Source organism: Marmota monax, unplaced genomic scaffold, assembly GCF_021218885.2.
Source record: "Marmota monax isolate L192 unplaced genomic scaffold, Marmota_monax_Labrador192_F-V1.1 WCK01_AAM20220418_F8-fsc00021, whole genome shotgun sequence".
Lineage (NCBI taxonomy): Eukaryota > Metazoa > Chordata > Mammalia > Rodentia > Sciuridae > Marmota > Marmota monax.
The window spans coordinates 19,840,958-19,856,966 of NW_026695228.1; the positions used below are offsets into that span (position 1 = coordinate 19,840,958).

The 16,009-nt window shown below is 53.8% G+C and overlaps 3 protein-coding genes across 4 annotated transcripts in view; 1 reads left to right on the plus strand and 2 right to left on the minus strand.

Annotated features, from left to right (window-relative positions):
• Ncan (neurocan) overlaps positions 1-3,138 on the minus strand; it is a 29,005-nt gene extending 25,867 nt beyond the window's left edge. The window contains exon 1 of the mRNA XM_058576571.1: positions 3,007-3,138. The gene's annotated coding sequence lies outside the window, so the exon portion shown is untranslated. The remainder of the gene's footprint in view (positions 1-3,006) is intronic.
• A 5,115-nt stretch (positions 3,139-8,253) lies between these two features.
• Nr2c2ap (nuclear receptor 2C2 associated protein) lies at positions 8,254-11,079 on the plus strand. The gene is made up of 5 exons (XM_046437278.2): positions 8,254-8,673; positions 8,831-8,921; positions 9,084-9,189; positions 9,267-9,334; positions 9,590-11,079. The coding sequence occupies exons 1-5, from the start codon at positions 8,636-8,638 to the stop codon at positions 9,707-9,709; spliced, it is 423 nt and encodes a 140-aa protein (XP_046293234.1). The 5' UTR covers positions 8,254-8,635; the 3' UTR covers positions 9,710-11,079.
• On the minus strand, positions 9,768-15,852 carry Rfxank (regulatory factor X associated ankyrin containing protein). Of its 2 annotated transcripts, none has more exons than XM_046437277.2 (9): positions 15,659-15,852; positions 14,973-15,170; positions 13,378-13,458; positions 13,197-13,262; positions 12,839-12,939; positions 12,544-12,669; positions 12,045-12,111; positions 11,595-11,675; positions 9,768-9,995 (listed from the first exon to the last, which is right to left on the minus strand). In XM_046437277.2, exons 2-9 carry the CDS (start codon positions 15,148-15,150, stop codon positions 9,925-9,927), a joined length of 771 nt encoding a protein of 256 aa, XP_046293233.1. In that variant the 5' UTR covers positions 15,151-15,170; positions 15,659-15,852; the 3' UTR covers positions 9,768-9,924. The 2 variants fall into 2 exon arrangements, with proteins under 2 accessions (XP_046293233.1, XP_046293232.1); XM_046437276.2 differs by having other exon boundaries at positions 15,648-15,852.
• Positions 15,853-16,009: the final 157 nt, after the last annotated feature.

Below are 16,009 nucleotides of genomic sequence, written 5' to 3' on the forward strand. Positions count from 1 at the left end.
CTCAGCTCTCCTTCCCAGTTCCCAGAGGCCCCTGCTGAGAGCTGGTGAGGGACCTGTCCGTGGTGCTGAACTCTTGAGGTGATAATGCAGCAGCACTGCCCACCACGTGGGTCCCTGCCTCCAGCCTACTCACATGGTGCCTCGGGGCCCAGAGAGGGCTAGCAGTTTGCTTCAGAATGCACAGCATAGCACATGTCAAGGCCAAGGCCCTGAGCCAGTGACCACAACTACCAATCTCTAAACCTCAGCAACCTCTGCCTCCATCCCAAGCTGCCCTCATTTCTCCCGCTTGGAACCCCTAAGCAAGCATGGGGTATCCCAATGGTTGTGCCTGCCTCAGCAGGGCTGGGGGTGGGGTGGGGACAAAGCCAGAAAATACCCTCTTTCTCTCACACACACAAACACACACACGTGCAGATGCACATCATATGGTTCAGAGCTCAGATTACATCCAAATGACCTCACTTCAAACCCTGTCTTTATTCCTTACACACTGTGCTGTGTGATCTTGGACAAGTTGCTCCATCTCTCTGTGCCTCAGTTTCTCCATCTTTAAAATAAGGATCATCCAGCACACACCTCATCAGGCTATCTTGAGAAGGAAATGAGCTAAGATTGTAAAGTCCTGGACATGTTAAATTTAAAGACAGTTCCTTGTACACAATGCCTCATGTACACACTAAAAATATCCTGAGGTGATCCAACATGGTGACAGTTTCAGGTGCACATTGCCCTCCTCACCCTCCCACTGCCTTCCACTTACACCCTCACACCCACACCCTTCTCTTAAAATACCTCCTCCCCAGGGCCACCAGAGGTGAGCATTTACACAGCTGTCTGGGGCCCGTCCCCTCATGAATGATGCATGAGCCTCATGCATATGCAAGTAGGGGCCTGCAGGGCGCTGGGGGAGGGGTGGTCTGGATCAGTATGAGAGTGTGTGTCTCCCCTCTCTCACTCCCACCTCCTGTCTTGGTGAGCACCGAGTGAGGGTGAGTTTGTTAAGCAGGCGTTTCTGTGGGTGACCGGGTGTGCATCTAGGGTGCCAGGCAAGGGTGCACATGCAGATTCACCCTGTGGGGTGTGGACATCCTGCGTGGGAGCTCTAGCAGGCTCATGCACTAGGTGGATGGAGAGGACCCAGTGTCATTTCTGGCGTGTGGATCCGATCCGAGTGCCCCTCAGCAGGGGCAATGCACACACGCGTGTGTTGCTGGCCTAAGAACTGGGGTGTATTTACACACAGGGGTTTGAATGAGGAACTCCTTGCAGGAGAAAGATAGCCAGGCATCCAGGGCTGCCCCCAGGGGACCTCAACCTCTGCCTACCCTCTCCCAGGGTCAGCTCCCCAACTCTGCACACAGATCACATCCCACACCCCCCATTCTCAGGGTCCACACTGCCAATCACATGGAGAGGACCCCTGCCACACACATGCAGTCACACATCCCAGACACAGACCCTGGGAGACACACATGCACAGATTCACAGTGATATTAACAAAGAGAGGCAATATGGGTACTCACAAGGCGGGCGGCACGTCTTCCACACAAAGACTCAGCCCTCGGTCTCAGCCCCCCCCACGGAGACCCCTCAATGAATCGAACACCATCAGACACGGTCCCCATCACGCACGCTGCCATACCAGACCCTGGCACAGACCAGGGTGGATTAATGTGGCCTTGGTGACTGTGGGCATACATCAGTTGGCCACCTGGTGATGTGGCCCCCTGGCACAAGTTTCCTGACAAAGACACCCACCACAGTCCTATCAGATTCTTGGGGACCCTAGACCCCTGGGGCACACCCCCTCCTCACTGCCTAGAGCAGACACACACACAAAGCCACCACCTCCTGCGGTGGGGGACCTTCCATTTGGGAATGTCCAGGGGCCACTGAGGCTCCTGGGTTTGGGGGTCCCACAGTGCATCCACCCCTCTCTCCCTGCCCCATCTCCGTGTCCCTGGCTTGGGCCCAGTGCCAAGCCTCTCCTCAGCCCGGCTGTTTCCCACTGATGCCGCTGAAAGGAACAAAGCGGAAGGATGGGGGTCACTCCCAGTCAGGCTGGCCTGGGGTCCCAGCCCCCTACTTGCCAGCGCTTATGTCCCCCAAACCAAAGCAGGGTTTCCACAGGCATTGATATAAACCAAAGGGGGTGAGACAAGGGTCTGTCCCTCTGTGAGGATGCGGACAGATGCTGAAGTGCTGGGGACAGTCCCTGTCTTGGGGTTAGTGCCCTCGTCGTAGTCCCGGGGATCCAGAACTGGGAGCTCTTGCCCTCCACCCAGCATTCATTTGGGACACTCAGAGAACTACCCTCCCTGGGAGAAAGGACAACACCCCAACTCCAGATCCGTGGGACAACAGGGGCCACCTTGGGATGGGGCACCCCAGAACCTCCTCTCTGAGTCAGGATGTGACAGAACCTAACCCAAAATGACAGGGACACGACTGGCTCCCTTTCCCTGTGTCCATTCACTCTCAGGGCAAGACCCCTTTCCAACGGACTCAGGCTGATCTGGGGGGGTGGGGGACCCACACTACTGCAGTCCAACCCGGAATCCTCCATTCATCTGGAAATTGGGAATCCCCACTTAAAATCCTGGGGTGTCAGCTCAGACGCAGGGGTGCCTATTCCGGAGTCCCCCATTCAGTCACTGGGCGTCTCTTCTCTCCAAACTCGGGGTGCCCCACCCCTAGCCCTGGTTCCCAGCGCCTCCTGCCTCATCCTGAGACCCACCCCCAGCCCCGGACCCCTCCCCACCGCGGGATTGTCTCCGCATTCCCCGGCAACCTTCCCCCCATGCAGAGCCCCTGGACACCCCTGGGTCCCCTTCTAATTAGCGCTTCCTCTCCACCCCAGGGGTCCCCTCCCCCATCCGCCCCCCTCCTCAATCTGGGGGCTTCTCCCTGATCCCAGGCCCCCTCCCCAAAACCCGGCTCTGTCACCAATCCTGAGGTCTTTCCACGAACGCGGCCCGCTCCCCACGACGAACACCCCCACACCTGGCTCCTAGCTCGGACGCATCCCGGGGCGGCCGCCCGGCACAAAGGACTCTCCAGCTCAGCTCGCCCAGCGCTCGGTCCAGCCCCTGCGCCCTGCGCTCCGCTCGCCCCAGCGCCGCCTCAGCGCTTATAAAGGGGCCGCGGGGCTGCTCTGCGCATGCGCCACCGCCAGCCCGCGGCCTCCAGCTGCACGACTGTGGGGGCTCCCTCTGCTTAAAATCCCCCATGCATTTTTCTAACACTCACCCCACCTGGGGGAAGGCTGCACCTGACTTCCCCCCATTCTTTTTGCCTCAGGACCCCCCTCATGTGACCCCAGCCAAACCCCGTGATGGGACGTGCCCCATTTTACAGGTGGGGAAACTGAGCCCCAGGGAAGTAAAGTTGCTTCCCAAGGTCACACAGAGAGGAAGAACAGAGTTGGAATTTGAATCTTGGTCAGCCTAACTCGCAGCGGCTCATGCTAGAAGCAGTTTTGGCTATAATTACTGTTTTGCACATTTATAGAGAGGAAGCAAGGCTCAGAGAGGAGGGGGAGACTAGTTGGTCGTGCAGCTGATAGAGACCTGGCATGTCAGAGCCCGGATGTATCACACCTCAGAGTTGCTCTAGCCAAACTGTACCGTTCATTCTTCATTTACCTTTAACCGGTCAGCATCTATACAGCGAATACTATGAATGTTGCTAGCACAGAAATATTTATGCTTAGGGAAGGGGCAAATGGGTGCCCTTGACAGAAGACTCTAATCTTTAAAAACTTAGATCCAAGACTGGGTGTAGCTCAGTGGTGGAGCATTTGCTTAGCACATGGGAGGCCCTAGATTCTATCCCCAGCACTGTCAAAAAATGAAAATAAAGCTTAGATCTAAACAATGGAATATTACTCAGTCATAAAAAAGAATGAATCTCTGAACCATGTCACAATGTGGATGAACCTTGGTTGCACAATAATGTAAAATGTATTTAATCCCACTGAGTCATACACTATTTATTTATTTTTTTTATTGTGTGGTACTGGGGATTGAACCTAGGGATGCTCTACCATTAAGCTACATTCCCAGACCTTTTTTTTTTTAATATTTTTTTCCTGGTTGTCGATGGACCTTTATTTTACTTATTTATATGTGCTGCTGTGAATTGAACCTAGTGCCGCACACATGCTAGGCAAGCTCTCTACCACTTAGCCACAGCCCTTTTTTTTTTTTAACCTTTTTATTTTTTTCAGAGACAGGGTCTTGCTTAGTTGCTGAGGCTGGCCTCTAACTTTCAGACCTCCTGTCTCAGCTTCTTGTGTAGCCACCATGTCCAGTTGAATTGTAGTTTAAAATGATAAATTTGACCTGGGGAGTGTAGCTCAATGGTAGAGTGATACTGTGGGTTCAATCCTCAGCACCCAAAACAAACAAACAAACAAAAAAGGTAAATGTTATGTAAATTTTACCACAATAAAAAGCAGATGGGGAGGAGGCACCTGCCCTGCCTTCCTTCCCGTGGTCCTTGAGTTTCAGCTGTGATAGGCTGTGCTGGCAGAGCCTCCTGGTCCTCGGTCCCCTGTCCTACCTACATCGGTGTGTGTGTCTTTGAGCATTTCTCAGAGTGAGTCTCAAACAGAAAAAGGGGCAAAATCATTTCCTCCAGATTATCAAAGAGGGGAATGGAACTTTTGAGAGATGAGGGGAGAGCCCAGGTGAGCAAGGGGCAGCCCGGAAGGCCAAGGCGACACACCAAGGAGCGGCTATGTCACAGAGGAGAGATGGAGGTTAGGGATCATAGCTGATGTGAATGTCTGTGGGTGACAGCAGTGTCACCAGCACCCAAATGGCATGTGCTGCCTGGTTGGGGAGGCCAGTGAGAGGGAGGAGGCTGTGGCTGGCGCTGTGGGGCTGAGAGCCATGTGTCCTGTATGGGAACTAAGTGAGCTCGACCTGCCCAAGTCCAGGTTCAAGCCCCCTCCCTGCGGCTGGTAAGAGTGAGATCCTGGGCAAGCCATCGCTTCGTTCTGTGCCTCGGTTTCCCCACCTAAATTGGGAATGATTGACAGTTCCAATCTTCTGGGTTCCTAGGAGACAGAAATGGGAAGGAAATGCCCGCACAGGGGCTGATGTCTTGTTGCTGTTCATTTTAGAGGCTGCTGGGGAAACTGAGGCTCAGGGAGACAAAATCATGTGCCTGAGGTTGGACAGCGTGGGTAGGGACCAGGTGGGAGCCCAGATTGATGGCCACAGTACTAAGCTGACCCCCCCCTGCTCCTGTACTCCCCCTCCCACCCCCACCCCCGCTGGTGCCAGGGTGCCAGGGCTGAGCCGAGGGAGGCTGGCCTGGGGCCAGGGGCGGCCTGTTGCTGGGGTCTTGAATGAAGCAACCTTGCCTGGGAACCTGCTGGGCTCAAAAAGCTATTTATAGGCCTGTTCTGGGATTGGCCAAGTGCCCTCCACCCCCATCCCTGAGTGCCTTCTCTGCCCCCCCGCCCCCCCCCCAGTGGGGGCTCTGGGCCAGGGGCCGCTGCCAATGAGATGAGGTGGTGGAGGGGATGGGGTGGGCTAAAGCAGAGTCTGGGAAGGAGGCTGGACCCTCCTGGAGAGCTGGTCTCAGGAGTGAACAGTATCCCGCAAAGTGCTTCAGAACATCCCCAAGGTGACACAGGGACAAGTCACAGACAATGTCACCAACCTCCACTGACACACAGTCACACCAACAGCAAATCAGTTCACATACAATTTCACTTGGCAACAGCCACACACAACCACCCTTGTACACACACAGGTCACAGATGTGAGCCGGGGACCGAGAGTCCCTTTGCACCTGGACCACACTGCTCATATGGGGCCATGTTTACAGCCACAGGCCCACCCACAGGCAGCTAGCCCATGACCATGTTCACTTTGCACCAAGGTCACCAACACCATGATCCAGAGTCCTCAGGTGCTGTCTCACACGCAGACCCAGTGTTCCCACACATGCCCACCTAGGTTCCTTCACATCCAGCCACCCCTTCTCCCACTGTCATTTAAGTCCCTTTCCCAGGGGGAACCAAGGTTTGGAACCATCCGAGGGCCTTTCCTGCCCTGCTCCAGGATGACAGACTCATGGAGAGTGGGACCTGTTTCCTAGTGGGTCCTCAGTGCCTCCTCAGAAGCAGTGACACAGATAGAGCCCTGCCGACCCAAATTTGCTGGGTGGCTTCAGCAAATCCTGGACTCTCTCGGAGCTTCAATTCCTCCCCTGAAAAATGCAGAACTCAGTCCACTAGAGGGAACTCCAGAGTCAGACTGGGGATTGTCTCCCTGGATGATCTTGGCCAAATAACTTTGCTTTTAGGTGACTCAGTTTCCCTTAGAGAGCCAGAGGAGCAGGACCGGCTCCCCTAGCACTCTCCCGGCCTCATCCCCTGGGGTGGGAGGAGTGGGGAGGGAGCTCTTAGTCGGCCTCACTAAGGCGAATGAATGGACCACTTTTGGCTGTCTTGCTGGAAACTCAGAGCTGCTAATTCCCTAGAGGAACAGGAGGCTCTTTCATGCTTAGGCGCCAGTGGGGTGAGGAGGCGGGAAGAGAGTAAGGAGCTGGCCTCATCCCAGTGGCCAAGGTGGCTCTACGCCAAGCCCAGGAGTGATATGGAGGGCCCTGGGGCTATGCATATCCTCACAGGGGAATCTTGGTCAAGTTGCTGTGTCCCCTGCTATAAAATGAGAGTGACACAGATCAACCAATTGCGGTTTAATGAGCCAATGGGTGGAGACAAAAAACACAGTGGGGTCTCACCAAGTGTCATCCACTGTTGTTATATGTCAACCCAAGGATTCTACTGTATCCTCCAACAGGCCTATGAACAGAATTTTCCCCCTTCACAGATGAGGGAACTGAGGCTCAGAGAGGTAGAGATGTTTGTCTAAGGTCACACAGCTGGTGAATAGTCCAGCCAAGATTTTAAGTAGATCTGGGCTCTCCAGGGTCCAAGATCTTCCTAATTTCTGACGAGAGTGGGGATGTTTCCTGCCATCTCCAACCTCAGCCCTGAGAACAGCAAAGCTGGGTCTGGCACCAGACCACAACAGAATGCAGGAAGTCCTGGCGGTCAGGGACTGATGGGACAGCCCTTCCGCTGGTGACCCAGTTTCCCTGCCAGCCCCGGCTCCTGAGATGTGCTTGGGAGACGCTAGTAGGATGCCAGGGGACCATCCCCCACTCCCTTGAAGAAAGGGGCTGGATCCCAGACCATTCAGCTAAAGCTAGGGACAAGAGTCCCCTGCCAGTGGCTGCCCTGTCTTGGAAGCCTCCATTTGTGTAGACTGGATGGAGTCGTGCCCTTTCCCAAACACTGCTCCAGGCCCAGCAGGATATGGCTCCACATATTTTATTCAAATCCATGGTCTTAATCCAACGAGGCCTTTCCTTGTGCTTTCCCCCTGCCTGAATCACCCTCTCCATCCCAGATCCCCCCTCCCAGGAAGCTTCTTTTAGGTGGACTCCCTGCTTCCCCACCTCTGTCCCTTCCTGTGGCTCAGCCCTGACCCCATAGGTCTGGGAGTATCTGTGTTGTGCCCAGGTGGGGCTCTTTAGGGATGAGGCTAAAGCTGAGGCCTCTCATCATCTCCAGCTGCAGATCCAGTTCCAGGGGGGCTTCTCCAGTCGCCGGGGCCGCCTGGAAGGTACTCAGGACAGGGGTGGGCACAGGAATGGCAGTATATGGTGACAGGAGTTAACCAGTGAATCAGTGAACTAAATTTTTGGCCTCGTATCTGAGGCTTTGTGTAATCTGACCTAGCAAACTCCTATTTATCCTTCAAAACCCGCCTTACATGACCATTTCTTCAAGAAGCCTTCCTCAGAAGCATTTGCCGGAAAGACAGATTTGGAGGCCAGGTCTCTTGCATCTCAGGACACATGGGGTTGATGGGAACGACTGATGCTCCCAACATCATAGTCTCTTCCTCAATTCTTCCATTGGCCTCTCTGAGTCAGTGAGGTGCAGGGGTTCCCAGCCTGCATTGGAGGTTAGCAGACTCCCCCAGTAGGAAGACATGATTATAGGAAGTTTGTGGGATTTGAAAAACCAATACTTTACAGCCGGCATTTTCACCAAGAAATGGTGCCAGGTGACACACAACTTGCATTCCTCCAAATCCAAGGAGAACCTCAACCACAGGGCGAGAGCCCTTTAAAAGGCGGTCACGAAGGGGCCAGCGTCCAGCCCCGCCCCGCCCCAGGAGCAGTGGCTGGGCGGAGCCCAAGTCACACTGCGCATGCGCTATGCCCACGCGGTTCCTGGTCCGGGTCTCTGGTTCCTCCTGAAGCTACTACTGACCGGGAAAGTGAGGCTCAGACGGGGAGGTGCGCCCCCCAAACCCCGAGGGAACCTGTTTCCTTTCCTTGGATCCGCTGTGAAAGGCCGGTTCCCCGGCCACCGGCATCTTCCCCGAGCCTCCAATTTTTCCAGCAAGGGGGTGATCGAGGCGACATTTAGGACTTGGGCGTGAGAGAGAGTGGCTGTTCTTGGTCCCTAGTTACTCGAGGACCTGCAAACTAGGGGTGTAGCCTAGGTGACGCCGCCTGTGGCTGAGGTGGCGCCGGGATTTGGACCCGAGTCCAGCAGAGTCCAGCCTTGGGTTTCGCGAGGCCCTGGAGAACCAAGATGACCCACTCTTTGGTTTGTCCGGAGACAGTGAGCAGGTGAGAGCCCGAGAGCCATGATGGCGAGTCTAGGGGTAGTGGGCACTAGGGTGGCGGAAGGACCTGTGGCATGGAGGGGGCGGGCTCGGGCTCCGTGGGCGGGGGGCGGTGGCGCCTAGAACTGGGCTTAACTGTTCATCGACCTGGTGCCTCCGAGGGTGAGTTCCGTGCTGAATCGCAACAGCCGGCAGTTTGGAAAGAAGTATCTTTTTGACCAAGACGAAGAGACGTGCTGGAACTCGGACCAGGTGAGGTGCAGAGGTCCAGAGTGCCTTGAGAACTTGGGGGAACCCGAGGTGGGCAGGGAAGGACTATGTGCTGACTTTCCCGTCTCCCCACTTGTGAGTCAGGCATAGCCAGGCTCCCATCGAGGAGTGATCGTGGGCCTCAGTTTTCCCATCTGTTTTTAGGGCCCCTGCCAGTGGGTGACACTGGAATTTCCCCAGCGCATCTGTGTCTCCCAGCTGCAGATCCAGTTCCAGGGGGGCTTCTCCAGTCGCCGGGGCCGCCTGGAAGGTACTAGAAGGTCCTGGGAGGTGGGGAGTCCAGGGGGGATATCCTGTACTCACTGTATGCACCTTTCTTTGCTGCAGGGTCACAGGGGAGTGAGGCCCTCCACAACATTGTGGACTTCTACCCCGAGGACAACAATTCCCTTCAGATATCCTGCCCTGGCCTCTGGGGTGGGAGGATCTGTGTCTCTAAAAGCTTTGAGCCCACCTAGACCTGAGTGGAAACTTGCCATATTTTGAAAAGTGACCTCCGGGTCTCCACTGCATAATCTGGAAAATGGGTCTGCTCTGTGTGATGCTCAGAGGGGTTCACACCTTGCTAGGGTCTGAGCTGGGTTTGGGAAAGGTAGGGATGGAGGGTGGGAAACAAAGTGCCACCATTTCTCTTGACTGCTTGTGCTTAAACATTCTCTGTGCCGGCTGCTGAGGTGGACCGCTTGAAGGTGACATTTGAAGACACCACTGACTTTTTTGGCCGCGTGGTCATCTACCACTTGAGAGTGCTGGGGGAGAAGAAGGTCTGAGACCTCTGGGGATGGGGAGGACACCTCTCAAGGAAGCCCTCGGGGAATCACAGCAAAGTCCTTTAATTTCTGCACAGAAGGTTTATTGGTTCCTCTTGGGAAGGGTCCCCTCCCACTTCCTGTCCAGGAGCTGCCTTTGAAGCCAGTTCTGGGTTCTCCCAGCTCTGGGTCGACCATTTGGTTCCCTGAGTGTCTGCGTCCCCAACAGGCAGCCTTCACTCCGGGTCAGTGGGCCCCAGGTTGCTGTGGAACAGTTTGAGGATGTGGTTCTCGATTACCTGTTGCACTGGAGATGGGTAGGGAAAAGGTAGCCGCTGGAAAGGAAGCTGTAGAGCCAACAGGCACCATCCCAACCTGCACCGTTGCCCTGAGGATGAGCCAGGGCTTTACAGCCCTGGGGCCTGGATGGAAGACCCCCTATACAGACAACAGGGTCCGTGCCCCTCCCAGAGCAAGAGTGGCAGGGTCAAGGCCTCCTCCCAGAAACATCAACTTCCCCTGAGTTTGTAAAAATTCCCTTCCTTTCTTCCTTCCTCCCTTCTATTTCTTTCTTCAATGCTGGGGATGAAACTCAGGGCCTCACGGGACAGGCAAGTGCTCTACCACGGAGCCTCACTCCAGGCCTTAGAAATGCGTTCCCTGCCCCCTTGTGGTACCAGGAATCAGACCCAGGGGCACTCTGAGCTACAGCCCCATCCCTTCTTATTTTTGAGACAGGGTCTCACTAAGTTGCCCAGGCTGGCCTTGTAATGCATTTCTTGAGCCTTTTGGAGTTATAAAAGACTTCTTACCAAACAAAATGGGTGAGTTGTGATTTTCATGAAAATAATATAGGGTCTGTGAGGGATGATTTCCGTCTCACATAGAATAAAACTCTCCAAAGGGAGGTAGGATATTTCCTGAGCCCATCCTCCACCAACCAAGAGGATGGGTGGTCAGGATGTTCCCATGTCAAACTTGGGTTTGCTTATGGCCCCTGCTCATACCTACCTCCTGCCATGGACAGGACCGGGCTCCATAGCCCCATGCACTGTGGCCCGGCCCAATTCCCTCTTGGTGTTCTGGCCCTGGTAAGCTTCTATATCCTTCTCTTACTTGGACGCAGTGAAGTCCTTCTAAAGTCCCCGAAGCCCACCCTGACCACCTTGCTGTTTGGTGTGTGGCCTGTGTGCACAAGCTGAAACTTGGGATCTGCTGTCTGTAGTAAATACACCTTGAGGCTTGGTCCCAATGCAGTGGTGTTGGGAGGTGGGGCCTATTAGGAGGTATTTGGGTTGTGGGGGCAGAACCTTCATGAATGGATCAATGCCTTTCTCACTGTCATGGGACTGGGTTGTTTACTGTGAGAACAGGTTGTTTTAAATTTTAAAGCAAGACTGTCCTTCATGTTTTGCTTCTTACACACACACACACACACACACACACTGCCCTTCTACTTTCCACTGAGGTGCAGCAATACGAGGCCCTCACCAGATGTGGGCACCCAATCTTGGGTTTTCCAACCTCCAGAACCATGAGCCAGAATGTCTCTTTTTCTTTATATTATATATTACCCAGTCTTAGATATTCTGTTATAGCAACAGAAAATGGACTAAGACATTAAGATAGATACCCATCAAGGCTGGGTTGGGGCCTCCTTTGGGCTTCTCGGTGCCTATGCTCCCCCTCATGGCTCTGGTCACTGATATGCACTGGTGTGTCTATCCTCTCACGTGACAGCACCGAGAGCCAGGATGTGCTCGGGCCAGGTACACAGTGGTGCTCCATGTCTGCTAACATGAACGCACTTGCTGCTGGCATCTAACAAGTGAGGGAGATGTCCTATGTATCCGTTTGTGGTCACCCACCTATGAGTCCTCACCACTACCCCATGTCTCAGGCCTACCTTTCCGGTATCCCAGAGCCACGGCGAGGTCCATAGGGGTGTAGCCAGAGTCTGCCTCAGTGGTGAGATCAGCACCCCGGGCTACAAAGCAGAGCAGACATTGGGGTAGGGCTGGGCCTGGGGCTAGAAGCCCAGAATGGGACTTGGGGACTCAAAAGGGCCAGTGGAGATGCCTCATGGTACAGCCATGCGTTTGCCCATTGCCTGCATGACCTTGGACAAGGGCCTGGCCTCTTCAAGCCTCCAAAGACTATGGCTCTGGAGTCCCTGAGGCTTAGAGAGCTGGGGCTCGACTCAGTCAGACCCAGACCCCCATGCTCTCCTACCACCTCCTGCTCCAAATCCACCTCCAAGTAAAGCAGGTCGTGACAAGCCATGCAAGAGCTCAGGGTTCTCACAGGGCCAGATGGGGACCTGGGGCCTCCTGGGCTGGTCTCTACTTTTACTTACCCAGCAAGGCCTCAACACACTTCACGTGGTTCCCACGCACAGCGTACAGCAGTGGAGTCCCTCCATTCTGTCGGGGGATGAAGGCACAGAGAAACTAATGCTCTATCTTTTCCCACTCCTCACCATGCCTCAAAATCTCTGGCTTCCAATTGAATATGGTATCTCTTCCTGCTCATCACCTCACCCATCTTTCTCCTCTTCTGTTTCTCAACTTAGATGTCCCTTCCTCCATGAAGCCCTCCCTGACCCACCTTGGCCACCTTTGGGTTCCTGGGGCTGCCTGTGTGCCGGCCTTCACAGTACTATTCATTATCTCTCCATTACCTGTTTATGTGTCTGTCTTCCCCAGACTGGGAGCTACACAAAGTGTGAGAGTGAGTCTGTTTTTGTGTTCCTAGCACCCAGAGCAGACCCAGAACCTTCCAGGTGCTCCATAAATATTAGAGGGCAGAAATGGAGGTCAAGCAGCCCTGAGGGGCCTGGGTGGGTGGCACCTCACCCAGTCATAGATGTTGATGTCCACGTCACGCTCGAGCAACAGCCCCACAATGTCCGTGTATCCACCCATGCTGGCCAGTGACAGGGCACTCTCCCGCTCCTTGGCAAGGATGTGGGGGTCGGCACCCTGCGGGGGAGCAGAGTGGGTAGTGATGGGAGACATGGGGACATTCCCTGGGATCCTAGGGTCCCCCAACAGAGCAGCCCCATCTCATGGACAGGAAACCAGAAGAAGAAGCTGAAACTTCTGCCAGCCCTCAGGTCCCCAGGAAGCCCCCAACTAGGCTGAGACGCACCCACTCGAGCAAGAAGCGGACGGTCTCGATCTCTCCAAAGGCAGAAGCCCAGATGAGGGGAGTGAAGCCACGCTCATCCGGCTTGTTGATGAGGTTGTCACCTGGCAGGTGGGAGGGGTATCACCGGATTGCACCCCTGCCCTCTCTCCCCAATGTCACCAGAGTAGGGATAAGACAGGGCCTGGGGTCGGACGTGGCAGGGAGTTAAACACATGTGGATGCACGCACATGACATACTCACATGCACGTGTGGACACAGGCACACGTGCGGGCACTCACGGCCATCATCACTGTGAGTGGGCATGCAGAGCCCACGTGCACGCACCAAACAGGCCAGCACATGTGTGTGGACACGCACCTTTCCTCAGGTGTTCCTTCAGTTGGCTCAGCTCCCCCTGGGCAGCAAGCTGGTGGATGGACAGGGCTGGGGGCCAGAAAGAGGCAGAGTCCTCTCTTAATCCATGGCCTCTCAGCACCTCAGCTTACCCATTCAAAATGGCTCCTCTCAGCTCCTCCCACCATCCTAGGGCCCTACTCACAGTCTAGGGTGGCTGGCAGGGCCGAGACCTCATTCCCTCGCTGCCGGTTGGTGAGGGTAGTAGAGTGCTTCAGGGAGCTGCCTGTTGGGAGAGAGGAAGGGTCTCAGGTTCCCCTTGGTACATGTCACTGGGGCTTCCAGACAGATCCTCGAGGCTCATATCTACCAAAATTTGTGCCTGAGACTCTACGGGTTCCTCAATCCACCCCCTTGGGCACCCAGGTTCATTTTTGTTCTCCAGGCCTGGTGATGTTCTCAGCTCACAAAACAAAGTCCCTGCATTCAATGAGCCCACAGGCAAGAGCATCAGACATAGAGAAGTAGAATAAATGGAGCAGAATAAAGCTGCAAGTTGAAATAAGTTATCAGAAGAAATAAAAAGTCAATAAAAGGAGCTAGAAAGGAGGAGGCAGGAGGTGGGTCCATTTCAGGCAAAATGGTTGAGGGTGGTGGCTCCAGGTTGATGCCAAGTCACATCCTGGCAAGTCCAAGAAACTAGCATTAGGCGAATGTTGGGGAAAGCATTCCCACACAAACATCCTGGGATGAGAAAAATTAAATTCTTTCAAGGACTTCACTCAAAAAGTAACCCTCAGTTTCTCAATAAGTTAAACAGGGTCACCATTTGACCTCAAATTCCATGCTTACATATCCATGCCAAAGAGCTGAAAACAGGTGTTCAAACAAGCACTGGTACACCAACGTTTGTAACAGAAAGATTCATAGTAGTCAAAAGGGGAACAACCCAGGTGTCAACCAATGGATGATGGATAAACAAAAGGTGGCCCCACAGGTGCAGTGGTGCACACCCGCAATACCAGCAACTCAGGAGGCTTGAAGTCAGAGAATAGTAATGGAGTAGTATTCAGCCATGAACAGGAATCAAGGCCTGATCCTGTGATCCATGTTATAACATGTTACAACAAATGAGTACATGATGAATGAAAGAAACCACACACAAAAGGCCATCTAGTGTACAATTTCATTAATAAAGACAATCAGAACAGGCAAATCCATAGAGATAGAAAGCAAATAATTGATTGTCAGGGGCTGAGGGAGGGGAAATAAGGAGTGACTGGTCATGAGAACAGGGTTTCCTATTGGGGTGATGAAAATATTCTGGAACTAGATAGAGATGATGGTTGCACAACATTGTGAATGTGCTAAATGTCACTGAATTGTATTGCAATTTTGATTCTAACAGTAAATTTCAGGTTATGTATATTTTACCACATTAACAAAATGTAAGAGCTGGGCACACACCTGCAATCTGGCTACTTGGGAGGCTGAGGCAGGAAGAGCAAAGTCTGAAGCCAGCCTGGGCAACTTAGTAAGACCCTGTCTCAAAATAAATAATAAAAAGGACTGGGCATGTAGCTCAGTGGAGGAGCACCCCTGGATTTAATTCCCAGTACCAAAACAAAAACAAAACCCCAGAAAACAAAGTTGTAAAAAACAAATAAACCACTCTTGGGGGGTGGAGGGAAGAGAGAAGATGTCCTAAGTAGTGGGTCACAAAGACAGAAGTTTCATCTGGGGCTCAACATCCCACCATCATCAAATCCCAGGGAGCCAATTCCAGAGGTGCTATCTTACCCTGTAGTGAACAGACACTGGCATCTGCTTCAGGCTCTGGGGTGCAGGGGAAGAGGCTAAGGACTACAGTGTCTGAGCCATCCGGGGTTTCAACACCATGGTCTTCAGGGTCCCCAAGTTCTGGGGTGGGAGACTGCTGGGTCAGAATGAGGTCCTCTGCAGGCTGGGTGGGATCCATAGGGAAAGCTGGTGGAACCGCTAGAAGGGAATAGGTAATTAGCAGCAACTTTAATTAAGTAGTCACTTATAGGGTGGCTAAACTGAGATTCAGAATCATGGCCAGTGTTGGGATTTTAAAATCAGAGTCCAGCTACTTTATAAGTCCACTCTTCCCCACCATCAAGACACCTGCAACATCCATGCTTTAATGCCTGGGCTCTGAAATCAGCTGTCAGGGTTCTAATCCACACGCCCCCCCTCACTGGCTGAAAACTAGGGCATGTGATTTAACCTTGCTGAGCCTCAGTTTCCTCCTCAATAAAAGGAAGGAATGAGGCCTAAAAGAAATCATGCCCATAAATAGCACAGTAGAACGCCTGATGCTGCTAGAGCTCAATAAACATTCCCTCTGGTTGTTTGGTGGGGGTCCCCCGAAATGAGTTAGGGCTCAACAAAAGATGCGATTGTTTCCAGTCCCACCGGCGCCTCTCAAACCGATCCGGAAGGTCCACTCACCTCCCACTCACCTCCTCTGTCCCCCAGCGCAGCAAGCACGGGTCCCCCAAAACTTGGGGACCCAATTCATAAACTTTTCTTCTTCAATGGATGTAGCGGGGAGCAGGTTGGAGTCTGGACCCTCAACGCTCGGGCTTTCTCTGTCCGGACAGTGCGCAACTTGATACGCGACTGCTACCCCCACCTCAATACTCCCCCACTGCGCCTGCGCACCCCCGCCCCCCAAAAGTGCGAAAGAGCCGGAGCAGCAGGAGACGCTTCTAGCCCTTTAAGACTTGGGGGAGGGGCGTGGCTTCCGCCGGTGCCTAACCGGCGCAGTTGCGCCTGCGCGTTCTCTGCACAGCAGTTTGGCCGGGCGCGGA

What these genes read in the sequence shown, in the direction of transcription:
- Nr2c2ap (XM_046437278.2), top strand. Translation starts at nt 8,636, where the DNA reads ATGACCCACTCTTTGGTTTGTCCGGAGACAGTGAGCAG. An exon ending in TGTCCGGAGACAGTGAGCAG is followed by an intron (nt 8,674 to 8,830) that starts GTGAGAGCCCGA and finishes GGTGCCTCCGAG; the next exon opens with GGTGAGTTCCGTGCTGAATC. An exon ending in CGTGCTGGAACTCGGACCAG is followed by an intron (nt 8,922 to 9,083) that starts GTGAGGTGCAGA and finishes ATCTGTTTTTAG; the next exon opens with GGCCCCTGCCAGTGGGTGAC.
- Rfxank (XM_046437277.2), bottom strand. Translation starts at nt 15,150, where the DNA reads ATGGATCCCACCCAGCCTGCAGAGGACCTCATTCTGACCCAGCAGTCT. An exon ending in GAAGGAACACCTGAGGAAAG is followed by an intron (nt 12,940 to 13,196) that starts GTGCGTGTCCAC and finishes CCCACCTGCCAG; the next exon opens with GTGACAACCTCATCAACAAG. An exon ending in GTGTGTTGAGGCCTTGCTGG is followed by an intron (nt 11,676 to 12,044) that starts GTAAGTAAAAGT and finishes TCTGCTTTGTAG; the next exon opens with CCCGGGGTGCTGATCTCACC.